The 14,128-nt window shown below is 35.1% G+C and overlaps 1 protein-coding gene across 1 annotated transcript in view; it reads right to left on the reverse strand.

Moving 5' to 3' along the window:
- LOC147070483 (uncharacterized) overlaps positions 1 to 14,128 on the reverse strand; it is a 49,328-nt gene that overhangs the window by 15,345 nt on the left and 19,855 nt on the right. The window contains exons 2-4 of the mRNA XM_085949517.1: positions 7,480 to 7,646; positions 5,806 to 5,949; positions 2,463 to 2,683 (exon numbers count right to left, since the gene is read on the reverse strand). Of these exons, the coding sequence (XP_085805643.1) occupies positions 2,463 to 2,683; positions 5,806 to 5,949; positions 7,480 to 7,612 (498 nt within the window). The 5' untranslated portion in view covers positions 7,613 to 7,646. The remainder of the gene's footprint in view (positions 1 to 2,462; positions 2,684 to 5,805; positions 5,950 to 7,479; positions 7,647 to 14,128) is intronic.

The raw sequence follows: 14,128 nt of genomic DNA on the forward strand, positions 1-14,128 counted from the left end.
CGAATTACACGCACTACACTGATATTATACTAATATAATATGCAGAAAACTTAATTTAATACTTAAATGGCTTTAAAGTTTATAAAAATAATTTTAAAAATATATCAGGGCCCGAAATGGACCGGAACGCCATTCTGCCTCATACAACCGCTCCGGGTTGTAAAATTTTTCACTTCGAGCACTGAAATAACTTATTATACATCGCTTCCAAACACAAAACACTTAAAACTAACTAATCTATGATGTTAATGGCTGAGGATGCTGCTTGGCTGCTATCCGCTGATGGAGGCTGCTTTGCTCAGCTGAAGAAGGCCGCTTTGTAGCTCTTTTCATCATGGTGCATCTGGGCCAGGGCTGCTTGCAAGGCTCACAGACACGCTGCTGTTGACGAAGAGGGCTCAAGCGGCTGATGATGCAGGGCATTTGACGCCGTTTTCCCTCGTTGGAGCCAGGGTCTTGCCCGATACACTCGTCCGTGGGCCAAGTTCGCTGGCGGATGCAGTTGGTCGGGAGTACATCGGGAGCCATGACTTCGCAATCCGGGTTTTCTGCTCTTTTCTTCACTGGCTTGGCTTTGGCAGCATCCTCTTTCTACTGCTTTTTTATTATAGTTTGTTGAGCGCCACCAGAGGCAAGCCTCTGGATGTTTCTTCCTCGCCGTTTCCTATTCCGGTGTTTGGATCTCAGGGTGTGTCCGGGTGAAAGAAATTTCACCTGCTTCTTGATTCCAGACGATCAAAATCAAGAAGCGTAGTCCCACGTTGACTGGGGCCACTTATCACTCCCCTCCATTTTGGTATGAGAATTTCTCAACTGTCACTTTTATTTTTAGTTTCTGGTTTATCGTCTGCGTTTTAGGATTTGGAGGTAGATAATTGATACACCGGAATTATGATGGAAAGCGGCGAGTTTATTTACGTTAATATACTATATGGTTACATTTTTTTATAATATAATTCTACGGAGGGTGAAATGTACGCGTTCGCGATTTTGCTGCTTGTCGCGATCTCCGCGCCATCTTGTGATTTTTTTTTACGAAACCGTCGTCGAAAAGAAAGCGACGTTGCAAATCTCCAACGGTTAACAAAATTTACGGCATTGCCGGCTGGGCTCTTTTATTATTATTTATTTTCGTAATCAGCGCTTTATTATTTGTTGGCTTTGATACCGATTCGGGCGTCTCCAGGTACACAAAGACATCCCCAAATGGGGACCATACGGGGGTGTAAAAATACGAATACCTATTTTTTATAGTTGCCAAATATACCGTATTACCAGTAGCGAAGGGTGGAGGTAGGCTGTTAAGATTCTTCATAAATAGTGCACACTAAACATTAAACATCATACTTATTTTTTACCATTGAACTAAGAATACAATTTACAGATGGTGCTGGTTAGTTTTTAAGTTTGAATTAATACCTGCCTAAACCAAACCATAAGAGGGCTCGAACATCAGAACTCGCCGCATGCGTCTTACGACGAATTCGTCGATGTGACGTCATCGTAAACCAAGAAATAAACGTTATCAAATGGAGCTTCGCTGATTGGCCGATGCAACTCGACGCTGCGACGATCCTGCATGCAACATGTCGCATTCTGCTACAGCCTGCATGTTGTATCTAAAAAAAAGTCGACTGCGCGCAAGCGCACAGCCCGCGGCCATCGGCCATTTCTGTCTCTATCTCTGTCTACACTGTCATTGCTCGCTCATCACTGGTCACCGCGTTTGACGTTTGTTCATACAATCAACACAATAAAAATGGCAGACGAGAGACTCTCTGATGCGGCGAATGTCGATATCGCTAGGCGGAAGCTTTGATTTATGGGGGTTAGGCACACGAGGCGAGTTGTGATGTGCGAGCCGGCTAATAGTTTAGGCATGCTATGAGCGATTCAACAAAAATAGTGGACACTTTTTCATTCATGCTTATTTATATCGTTAAATTAAGAATACATAATATTATAGATGGTGTTGGTTAGTTTTTTAAAATTCTTTAAGCCCTGCTTATCGATGAAAAATGTTCGTTTATCTATAAAACATCTAAAATTATGTATGGTTTAAAGGCACAATTTTAGATATTTATAGATAAACGAATATTTTTTATGTATTATTAATCATGGCATGGATTAGACAGGTCTTAATTGGATGTTAAAACTACTAACCAACACTATCTATATAGATACATTGAAGTTTTAGTTTAATGAAAACAAATACGTTTGACTGACAAAGTATAATGTGCACTAAATATGTCGGATCTTAACAGCCTACCTCCATCCTTCGCCACTGCCGTATACGTAATATTTCAACAGAGTGAGAACCACTGGGACACAAAGAACTTCCAAAACTTATCAACTGTAATTAAATTAATTATCAACATCGATTATGAAAGCTGTCGTAATCCATTAATTTATAATATTAATATAATAAACAACTAACCGAAAAATGAGTAGATACTACTTACTTGTATGTTGTGATCCGTTACTGGCCGACCCCTGAATTTAGCAGTCCCTGCAATGACGTGGTTGTCCAAATTGAATTGCGTCCCCCTTCTCCAAGCATAGTTTCCCCAGCAGGAGACCAGCGCCGCCCGCAGCTTTGGGAACCGAAGGTGTCCGGTTCTGTCTCGCTTTTCCAAGACATGGTCTATCAAATTTTTTCGTACTAACTCTGGCACGCATGGACCTAAGAATAAAAGCCATATTGGTTAAGTTAATTGTGTTTTTATTTATATCCGGTCTCAGACGTAGCATATAGTCATCACTCTTTGGAGTAAGTATATACACTGTTTATTTTTTTGGTTACTTGTTACAAACTTTCAATGTTGTTGATTTTTTGTTGTACAAGAGTTTATATAGAATATAGAATCTGAAGAGGTTCCGGACGGTTACGACGATTAGTCATTACATTATCTATCCGTTTAAGATGAATACTCAGCCTACTGGAAGCATCTAGCGGTTGAATACGAAGCATTAAATTGTATTGATAATTTAAATTAATTAATCAATAAGTAGGTATCCAAAATGAAGAAAAGTAAATATTTAATAAACCATTTCTTTTATTCAACAAATAATTCACAAGATTTTGAGAATGTAACATTCCATATTATATTGAACATACATAACTTGAAAACACCTCATACCCACTAGAAAAAATCATATTTGAAAAAAATACGATGGTCGACGGGGTTTGAATCCGAATAACCACTGGTATTGCGCCACTGTGCATTAACCAATTAAACATGCGAGACAATACGATGTAATGGGGGCTCTCTGGAAACCTGTGATTGTGGCGAAATGCTTAGCATGCAATGACATTAATATGTCATTGATAGCATGTAACCAATATGTCCACTAAAATGTAATTTCAAGGAGATCCTGTTGAGGTAAAATTGTTGCTTTTGCTAACTTCTGGAGCGACACCGTGTAGCAATTTAATAACATGTTGATCCAGTTTTAATTCAAGCGTATGACTTTCCGTTAGCAAGCGCGTTATTCTGCCAAACGTTGAATGACGAGAGTTATTGCTACGATTTTTCGTAGAAGCGTAGAAGTCACGCCAACTGCAGTGCATTGTTTTTGTTTCTTATTTGGCTCTATAATCCTACGTCGATCTTTTACGACTCGACCGCATTGTCTATTGTTTAGAAACTAGTTTTAAGGATTTCCAAGATTGGCAGCATTTCCCAGAATGTCAACAGAATTTGAATTACTCCTTACGTGCTCAAATATAAGTTTAATTAGACTTAGTAGAATATGTCACCTCATCAATTTATTGAGATTATAATTAAGAATACAGCAAGTACATATCGGTAATAATATGTGGTAATTTATGGACTTATTATGTTATGACGTCAAGAGTGGGTAAACACTGTATATTACCAATATAATCTAGTCTATCTCATTCTCAATTGAACCGGTTGTTACCAATACAAATTCGACAGTTTTGGCTAGATTCATATGTTAATAGTGAGTAATAGTAATTAAGGCGTAGGTACCATTTGTTTTTTAACTTTTACGTTCTGATATCTTTATCGTTTATCATACATATGTATCATAAAACTAAATAGGTGCATTGTTGTTGTGTGTTGCCTACGCATGTGTCAGAATTAAAGGAATAGTCAATTAAACATTAAACACAAACATAGACCCCTCCAAACCAATCCGACTCGCTCTTAACACGGTCGTAATCGAGTGTATTACGATGCTTATGAAGCATCAGTAGTTATTTTAAGCCTATGAATATGTCAGGAGCAGATACCCAAGACTGAGGTCACCACGCGCTCAAGTGTGCTTTGTCTGAGACTTTCTAATAAAACGTGCAGATGGGAGAGAGGTGCACGAAAAATGAACGATTCTAATTAATAAATATACAGCACAAAAAACAAAGCATTTTCAATGCCAGCTCACAAAACCAATACAACTGCGAATCGCTTTTGCCGAATGATTCCAGTCTACGTTACGCGCAGCGCTCGAAATTGAAAAAAAATTACGAACCGGAGCGCTCGATAATTTTACGAAAATATTAACATTGTTATCTAAATTTAAATGTATGTTATATAAATAAGTGTGTTAGATTTTTTATTATATTATGACAATCTAGTTCAGACGGTCAAATTAATATTGTCACAAGACGGAGCGATAATTTTGAGAATTTTATGAGCTCGGGTGCGTTCCGGTCTATTTCGACCCCTGGTTACGCTTTTTCTATATGTATTTAAATAATGTGTTTTTATTTTTTTCATGTTGAGTTCGAATCGAATCGAAAACCTCCCTACACAATCATGTTACCCTGATACTTTATGATATTTCGTGACGATTTTTTGGTCTCATATTCCTTATATTCTAGCAATCTTACCATGATTCGTCTAAGCTAAGGTTTATGTTTAATGTTAAGCAACGTAAATATTTTAGTCTACAAGTATGCCTACCTCATAATATAATAATACTTACTTGCACAAAATGGTACTTACGGGTGTCGGGTGCTGCAAATGAATACAGGGATATCCCTATAAACCTATAAAATATTTCTTTTATTCCACGAATAAGACACAAGATTTCAGAATGTAACATTCTATAATATCTGAATACACATAATTTGAAAACATCTCATGCATATACAGTATACACACTAGAAAAAATCATTGTGTAGAAAAAAATACGACACAACATAGTACACAACGACACGACATAACGTTATAATGTTGGCTATCGGTTTTTGTATATTACATTAATGTATGTATTTTAATAACTTAATTACTAACCACCGTCGCGGATAACTCCATTATTTAGTTTTTATAACGTACTTATACTTGCTAATAATTTTAATAAACTATTTCTTTTATTCAACGAATAAGACACAAGATTTCAGAATGTAACATTTTTTATAGGTACTGAATATACTTGATTTGAAAACATCTCATGCATCTAGAAAAAATCATTTTGTAGAATGTTCCATAAATTTCATCACAATTTATTATGATTTTCAGTAATTTTCTTAAACTCCCGTTTCCCCTATTTCCACATTTTTTTTACATCCGTTTAAATTACATCACATTTTCCGTCCTATTCGTTAAACTTCAGTATAATGTTTTCGCGGTATATTTCATTCTCAGAAAAAAATGAATTTATATTTGAATGGTATTGTGACGTTTACTACAACCCCCTCCTCCTACCCCCCCTCCTACCCCCTCGTTATAAATCATCACATTATATTATAAGACCCCACTTAGGGCGTGACGTCATATTATATGATCGATCCTTTACCAACCTAACTACATACTACAGTGATGTAATATAATTAATTACCTTTTATGGTCATCAGCACATTAATGACGCCCTGGTTTCTGTACGTATCCAGCAGAGTTCTGACTGACGCTGTCTCCACAAATGCCAGGTGTGGGAATCTGTTTGATAATAACTTCATCCATAATTTTCTTGATGTTCGTACAACTGTAAAAATAATGTAATAAATATAGAGTTATGTATAATATATATTGGTATATATGAAAGAGCTTCGAATATTGGCTATAAATACAAAGAGAAATTGCTACCTACGCCCTATTTTTTTAAGCTCGTTTTTAGTGAGATCGAATTGTTTACGAACGTAATTGAAGCGCCTAGTTTCAAAAGCCCCTAAAACGATTTTAGGTAGTTCTGAGAAAAATGAGATAAAAGATTTTAGGTAGTTTTGAGAAAAATGAGAAAAACTCATATCTATTAAATCTGTGAACTTTATGTATTTATTTTTTAATTCGTTACATTCTAAAGAGTATTTTGGCTTTCCATTTTAGCGGTATTTGAAAAGCACACCCAACCATTTTAGCTGGTTTTGAAATTTACCCTAATTTTAGGTCATACGTATTGACGAATTTTGGCGTTTTTTAAAGTTCAATCTTAGGCAATCATATAGGTCACAAAAATATCCATCTAACTACAAATATCTAACTCAAAAATTTTCAAAAACCGTTTTAGGGGCTTTTGAAACTAGGCGCTTCAATTAATCAATTATTATCATCTGCCCCCGGCGTTGAATGCAATGGGTAATAGTAAGTACTATGTATTGATTAACACACTCGAAAGAAGTGAAACTTTTGAATTGTTCTCCATATTTTGTATGTTTATGTTTAAGTAGATAATGATTACCACCCATAATAAACTGTATTTATTTTTTAATTTGTGTTTTAATGATATTAGTATTTTTATTATAAACATTGAAATATATGGTGTCACGTACCTAAGTGATAGATTTTCAAAGAATTATATAATTAACCGATTTTGTATTGCCATCAGCTCTGCTGTTAATCTTAAAACAACCTTGTTTTTGGGTAATTGGTTTGCGTCTGTAATAATAGTTTTCATATTTATCGATTGAAAGAAAAATCTTGAAAAATCGACACTCTAATTTGAATTCCACAATAGGACACAGAATTCTCCTGTCTCGATGTGATGACAGAGAGAACCACGATATGATTTTATAACTAAATTTGAAAGAAAATTAAATGTTTAAATAATAATTGATCAGAATAATGCAATCATTGGCAGCATGCATCAGTTTGCTAATCTAAAGATCTATGAATCCATGGATCCCTCCCGCTTCCATGAATTTATATTTCGTTTGTCGGGTAAATCATGACGTTTTTTCGTTACAGATCAGCAAGATTTAATCCCTCGGAAGTTTTCGTGTACCACGCGTAAAAAAGTTTCACTTTAAAAATTGGCGGGCTTTTGTTGATGTCGTGTTTTGGTTAGGTTATTCGAGATATTTATACGATTGGGCGCCAAAATAATGATAGTTAATAACTTCTAGAGGAGTGCATTTAAGTTATAATAAATTAATATAAATACATTTCAACGTTTTGCAGCGAACAGCAACAATATCCTGCATTTCTTTAGTACTAAAAATGGCTGTGATTTATGTCAACCGCAATGTAATATTTAAAATTCAAATTTGGAATTATTTCACCAGTGTAGCCAACTTACCAACATAGGCGACCAACAACGCCGGTAACGCACATGCGCAGCAGACGAATGTCACCAACGTAAGCGCATGCGCGACAAAAGATGTCTTCGGTGACGTTTCGACGATCCGCACGCCCCTAAAGTTGGCGAACATTTTTGTTTTATACTGGCAGTGACATCTAGCGAATCTGTCGAGAAGTAAAACAACATTTAGTCAGTAATATTAAAAAACTTTGTGAAAAATCCGTGTTAGGGAAAAAAGCGCTATTGATATAATATAATATTATATTAAATTTTAAATAAGGAAACATAGTATGAACAATCAATCATTCGTCAATTTATAATACAATGACAATCGTAGATTATTATTTGTTTTTTTTTCAATAGATTGTCGCTATCTCTGTAGTAATAAATATCATTGTAGTTTACATTTAAGTTTGTATTTTTCACTAATGTTACCTACCTAAATAAATCGTATTTTTTTTAAATTTGGTATTTAAAGGCCCACGTGCGCCACGTAGATCAAAATGGAGATTTTATGGTATTTTCAGAGCATAATCCTGGACATTCCTTAAACGTTGTAGATAATCTATTTATATAATTTTGAAACCTACGTAGCGCACGTGGGCCGTTAACGACCAAATCACAGTAGATGTAGTTGTAGGTTTAGGGACGAAAAAATTTTTTTTTTTTAAATTCGGTTTTATCGAATTTTTATTTTCTCAATAGGCTTTACATATTCAAATATTAACATACCTACATCTAGGGCTGTCATATCGAGAAAAAAAGGATCGATAGCTGCAGGTGCGTACATAGAAAAATGGTTGGGGGGATCCATTTTGAATAATTATCAATAATATGTTTTTATTGATTTTTAAGACGGCGACTGCCACTGATTTCTACATTTACCCCGCCGTCTACTCATACATTCTCATCGCTCACTCAGCGCTCGAAGTGGAAAAGTTTACGAACCAGACCGCTCGACAATTTTCTGAAGATATTTACATGGGTATCAAATTTTATGTGTATTTTATAAAAATGAGTGTGTTCGATTTTTTATTATATTATAGCCTATTAAGCTCAGACGGTCAAATTACTTTTTCCATGAGACGGAGCGATAATTTTACCGATTTCACGAACCAGAACGGCGCTCCTGTGCTCCCCAGTCCATTTCTAGCGTTGCATACACTACATACTTCATACTCAGACACTCCACACTTCGAGCACAGCTATAAACACCTGACCTGCAGGTATAACTAAGATTCACCCACGAGTTATTGCGAGCTGTCGCAACTACAACAACAGTCATAATTGTTAGGATCATTAGTGTCCACTTATGTCATCCCGCTATGTTGTCTTTTAGGTATGTACTAACGCTGTTGACATTGAGCCTCTTACGTAGGTTGCGTCCCCAAGATATTATACTGCCCTCTACCTTTCCCTATATTATAAGCTGGAGTAAATGATGAAGGCTTTCTGGACTTGATTGTAGATCGTGATAAAGAAATCAGATGACTAAATATTGTGGAAAGAGCTGGAGATGTTGATGATGACGTCTAGTGGAAGTTGACGCATCATTCGGTAAGTGGCGGTAAATAAAGAAAGGAATTTGAACCTTCGATTGACTGTATGTTTAGAGGACACGAGTTTTTCGCCTGCAGCGCTACTAAGGTAAGTTCGCTCACAGCGTGATTGATTGTGTATATGAAGGTTACATGTAAATTGTACATAATAAATTTCACCGTAGCACAATTCGCCGTGAGCTTTCTTATCGGAAAGAGATGACCATATACTGGCGTATACTATACGGTTATCTCTATAACACCTAGATGAAAAAAATACGCGTTGTTCTGTATTTCTAATTTTCTACATACTGTCTTTCCCTTGTATTTCGGTAGTTTTTATTACGTATTTCATTATTATATGTTTTAGGTACAAGTCGTTTTACAGGAAGCCAGACGGGAACCGCGCCAACTTTCATGGCCGATTTTGGCAAAATTCACGAATTCAAGAATGAAAACCTAATCTAACAAATAATCCACTATATCGGCTATTTTCAAAATTTGTTTACCGCTGGCTTCCTATAAAGTAAATCGACAAGGACCGTGTTTTATTTAGACACTAATTTTATATCAGTACTATACAGGTTGGGCCGGCGATACTCAACCTGCGGCCCTTTAAGTTTTTATGTGCGGCCAGAAACACATTTATTATCAGGAATTTCGTATATCTTGAGATTCGTTTCGACTTTGACGCACAGATAGTGACACCCGAAGAGGATTGTCATTATGGTCCACATCAGATCTGGTATAAGAGTATCGCTATTGCACACGATTAATTTAAAAAACACGCATAATTTTTAAAATCCATAAATTTTTTCGTCACACCAGTAGTGATGCGGCCCGTGTTACTTTACAAATATATGTATTTGGCCAGAAGAAAAAAAAGGTTAAGTATCATTATATATTTCCGAGACAATATTCACGGTGAAGTGTGATACGGCGAACTGCATACGTACAAATTTCTGGACACGGTATGAGAAGATTTCAAAGATGTGCATTTCATAAATTCTTGTTCATTTGAGATAGCTAAAACATAAGCAGTAGATACGTACCTACTTATCTATTTAATATTTTAGACAACAAATGAACGAGGGCGCCATTTTACCTAGTGACGTCACTGGATGTTGATTGAATTAGTAATATCGAAAATAGATAACAGGTAAAATAATTATGTCAGTTTGACAACTTTAATATTTTCTTTTTAAATAATAAATGATGTTTTACTGGCGTATTCACTATTATTTAAACTACTTTATCCATTATTATAATTTTGTTTGGCTAGCTAGAGAAACTAAAGCGTAGTGTTTATTAATTATTTACAGTCCATATAACAACATGCGAGAATCGACAATGGACGATTGACAACTTGGTGGGGTTACAAAATAAACTTTATTTGTGTAAAAATGACAATAATATATTCCATACAAAATACGCGGTAGCAAGGTCAGGGCTAGATTAAGGCACGGGTTCTATGTGCTACATCCCAGGGGTAGGGGGCCAATACAATATAAAACAGGGTTAGCGAACCTTTTTAGGTACGCGTGCCAAATTTTCCCAAATATTATTTTTCAACTGTCTGATGTGCCGAGCAGTATTTCATGAGGAAAAAATAGTTTTTTAAAAATCTATTAACAAAATGATGATGTTCTAGATACTACTCACAGAACATAGCACACATAGCTTTATCACTTTTTCAATTAGGTACGCCATACATTTAGATCCACTAATTTTGAAACTGTCTGCCAGAATTACTACTACTAGCTTCATCAGTTTTCATTTTGTTTCTTATTTGGTGCAGTCATTTTTTGTGGATAGGAATGAAATTGTTTGTTAATATATGAATTAGTTTGATTCTTATCGCATAAATTGACATGAGAATTGCTCCGATCAGATGAGGCATTCTCTCGCTACAGTGGTCTCAAGCATAGTAAATCGATCAAAATTAGAGGTTCGCGGCGCGGCACCCTCCGCCGCCTGATGAGGTTAGTGTGATAATATTATATGCGACACATAACGTCTAAGGACCGACCTATCCAATTATATATTTACATTAAACGTAATGCTTATTCTTTAAGAATATTTGCCTGCTATTTTTTATACAATGCGACTGTCATTTATTATTATTATAGGTTTTTTTCAAACGCGTGCCATGCAAAATCATCACGCGTGCCATAGGTTCGCCACCCCTGATATTATACAACTAAAGGCTCAACCAAATGTACGATAGGTTGATGAAAAATTAAATTTTGGCGGAATTACGGAACAGCGAATAGCAAGGAGCCAAAAAGAATGGAGAAAGCTCGAGGAGTCTTTATGATGTGTATGATACTACATACATTATTATCTCAACCACTGGATCTATTGCTGATTAAAGACTTAACGTTGTGTCTTTAAGTTTCTCCTGTGACGTCCCTAGCTAAATTGCCGCCCTTATGTAGACTTATTAGACTTATTAGCCATATAGTTACCATTTGTAACAAGGCGCTTAAAATGTTGGGCTTCGTCATGCGTACTTCCCGGGTCTTTTCGGATGTTATGGTATTAAAACTTTTATTTAATTCTTTAGTTTGAAGCAGACTTGAGAGTGGGTCTATTGTTTGGGCACCGCATCAGTTGAAGTATAGCCTTATGGTGGAGAGGGTTCAGAAGAAATTCTTGAGACTCCTTTATTTGAGGTTGTACGGATACTATCCGTGGCTTTATCCAACTGACTTTCTCTTAGGCATGCTTACATACTGCAGTTTTCAATTTAGAAGAAATCTTTATTTAGCTACGTATTTTTTTCGACTTATACGCGGCGTAAATGTGAACTCTGCCATTCTTGGTGGTGTTGGCTTGTGTGTCTCTGATAATTACCTTAGGAATCGAGGGCATCCGTTGTTTGTTCTCCCACGGTGCAGAACTAACCTGCCATTAGTAATGCCAATTGGGAGGGCAATAACCATGTTTAATGAAATCGCTTCGGATATTGATATATTCCACTTACGTGAGGGTGAATTTAGGTGGACGTTGTTTTTTAAATTCTTAAAATAGGGTCTGCTTAACTCATCCGGTGTACTTCCTTGTACCTATATACTTAATATTTTTTTGTATTTACACATTTATACTGTAGAATAACTTAATACTGATCTATCTCTTGTGTTATGTAAGTACATAAAACTGTTTTAATAATATTTCTTTGTTTCTAAATGTCATGTTGTGAACGTCTTAAAGTTTGGAGGCTCCTTCATGCAATAAGCCGCCACCGGGTATTACAATACAAAATATAAATATTAAGATAACTCGATATTATGTGTTTTCTAATGGTACGATAGCGTCATCAGTTTCTTGGAAAACCGCCACTGATAAAAAAATCGGTGTGTGTTCTTATATACGCGCGTTAGAAATTATACTTCTTTGGCGTAACAAAACAAAAACAAAACTTGTGATAAACTAGATTCTTTGACTAGCTCTTAATTATCTTGTTAAATTACACACTCAAGAAAAAGGACCGCTTATTGGAACGCCGTTGGTTTATTTCTGTACACTTTAACTTATATTACTAAATGTATAATGGTTTCTTGGTGTTTTTATTTTTAAAGTACCTACCAAATGTCAATCTGACGTTTAATCGATTATTTACGTAAGGAATTGCAAATGGCCGACATAGAGCCGACCAGAAGAGTGATTGTTCTTTTAAAGCATTTCTTTTTACTTCTTCGTGGGTTCATTTACAATCCGTATATACAGGCAAATATTAATTTTCATGTTCCCACCAATATCACTCGTAGCTCTACGGTCTTCAAGATACCTCGTCGCACGACAGATGTTATGTTTCATGATGCTGTGTATCGTGCAATTAGCTTATTTGATGGCACCATAAAGGTTGATTTATTTATTATTAACTATATAATGTTTGTGGACGTGTTAAATATGTCAAATTTATAATTGTATATATTATCATGTTTCTTTAATATTTACATAATATACACATGCTGTCTTTTCTACTTTCTTGTTATATTAGTTGTTATTTGTAATTAAGATATTTTTATAATTTTGTATTTATTATGTATTATGGCGCATTGGCCAATCGCTGTAATGCCGTAATACTCTTTTTCTAAATAAATAAATAATAAATTCGCTGCCTAGGCAACGGAACAATTCTAAGCCATAATATTATACTGTATAATCGTCACGATTGCAGTATCATACTGTGGCGTATAGGTAGTGCGTTTGGCTGATGACCGAATAATCGGTGGTTCGAATCCAATCGAGTGCGTTTTTTTTCGTGTGAAAAAATAAATTATGTGTTACATGTCACACGCCAAAAATACACTCTGATCTGATTTCCCAAACGCGCCAAAAGAAGTATAACTTCAAAAAATGTCTCTAATTCTCCGTAGATGGTGTCAATTTAAAGATTTTGTATGTATTTGTCTGTTTTAGATCGCCGAAAATATATAATAACATAGGAAAGTAGGTAGGTACTTCTACTTAACGAATTTGTAGACTATTTTTAAGTAAAAATGAAAGGTGACGGCATTCTATGTCTGCTTAACGTGAACGCTTTTCCCAAGGAAGGTTTACATTATATTTCGTTAAGTCTGTTACTGATATAATCTAATACAGGGATGGCGAACCTATGGAACGCGAAATGATTGTGCATGGCACGCGAATGTTTCATTTTGAAGAGAAAAGAAATATTACTATTTTATATATATTTAAAAAATATTTTTTTTATATAAATTTTTTTAAAAATAAAATATATACTTAAGTACTCATATAATATTATATTAAAAAATAATGACGACATAGCCGTGCGTATTTTCTTCGGTTTTTCATAATATGTTTCTGTACCCTAGAACTGAACTATATTAAGTGCCATATCCAAAATTTCTCAGTAGAGCCATTTTAAATTTATTGAAATATATTTCTTCTTCTGTATTAAAGTTTTGGCAAAAGTTTTATAGTTCTTAATTTTTTTTGAGAAGACATTTGATTATTTTATATACTTACTTATCACAGTCTATGTGCATATTTCAGTGTTTTAACTTAGTTATATAGAAAATAAACACTTAATACTATTTAGCTTTAAGAAAAAAATATTATGTTACTTTTAGTACTGCTTC

Source organism: Rhyacophila brunnea, unplaced genomic scaffold, assembly GCF_057557595.1.
Source record: "Rhyacophila brunnea isolate RB1 unplaced genomic scaffold, BYU_Rbru_1.0 scaffold_22, whole genome shotgun sequence".
NCBI classification, from domain to species: domain Eukaryota; kingdom Metazoa; phylum Arthropoda; class Insecta; order Trichoptera; family Rhyacophilidae; genus Rhyacophila; species Rhyacophila brunnea.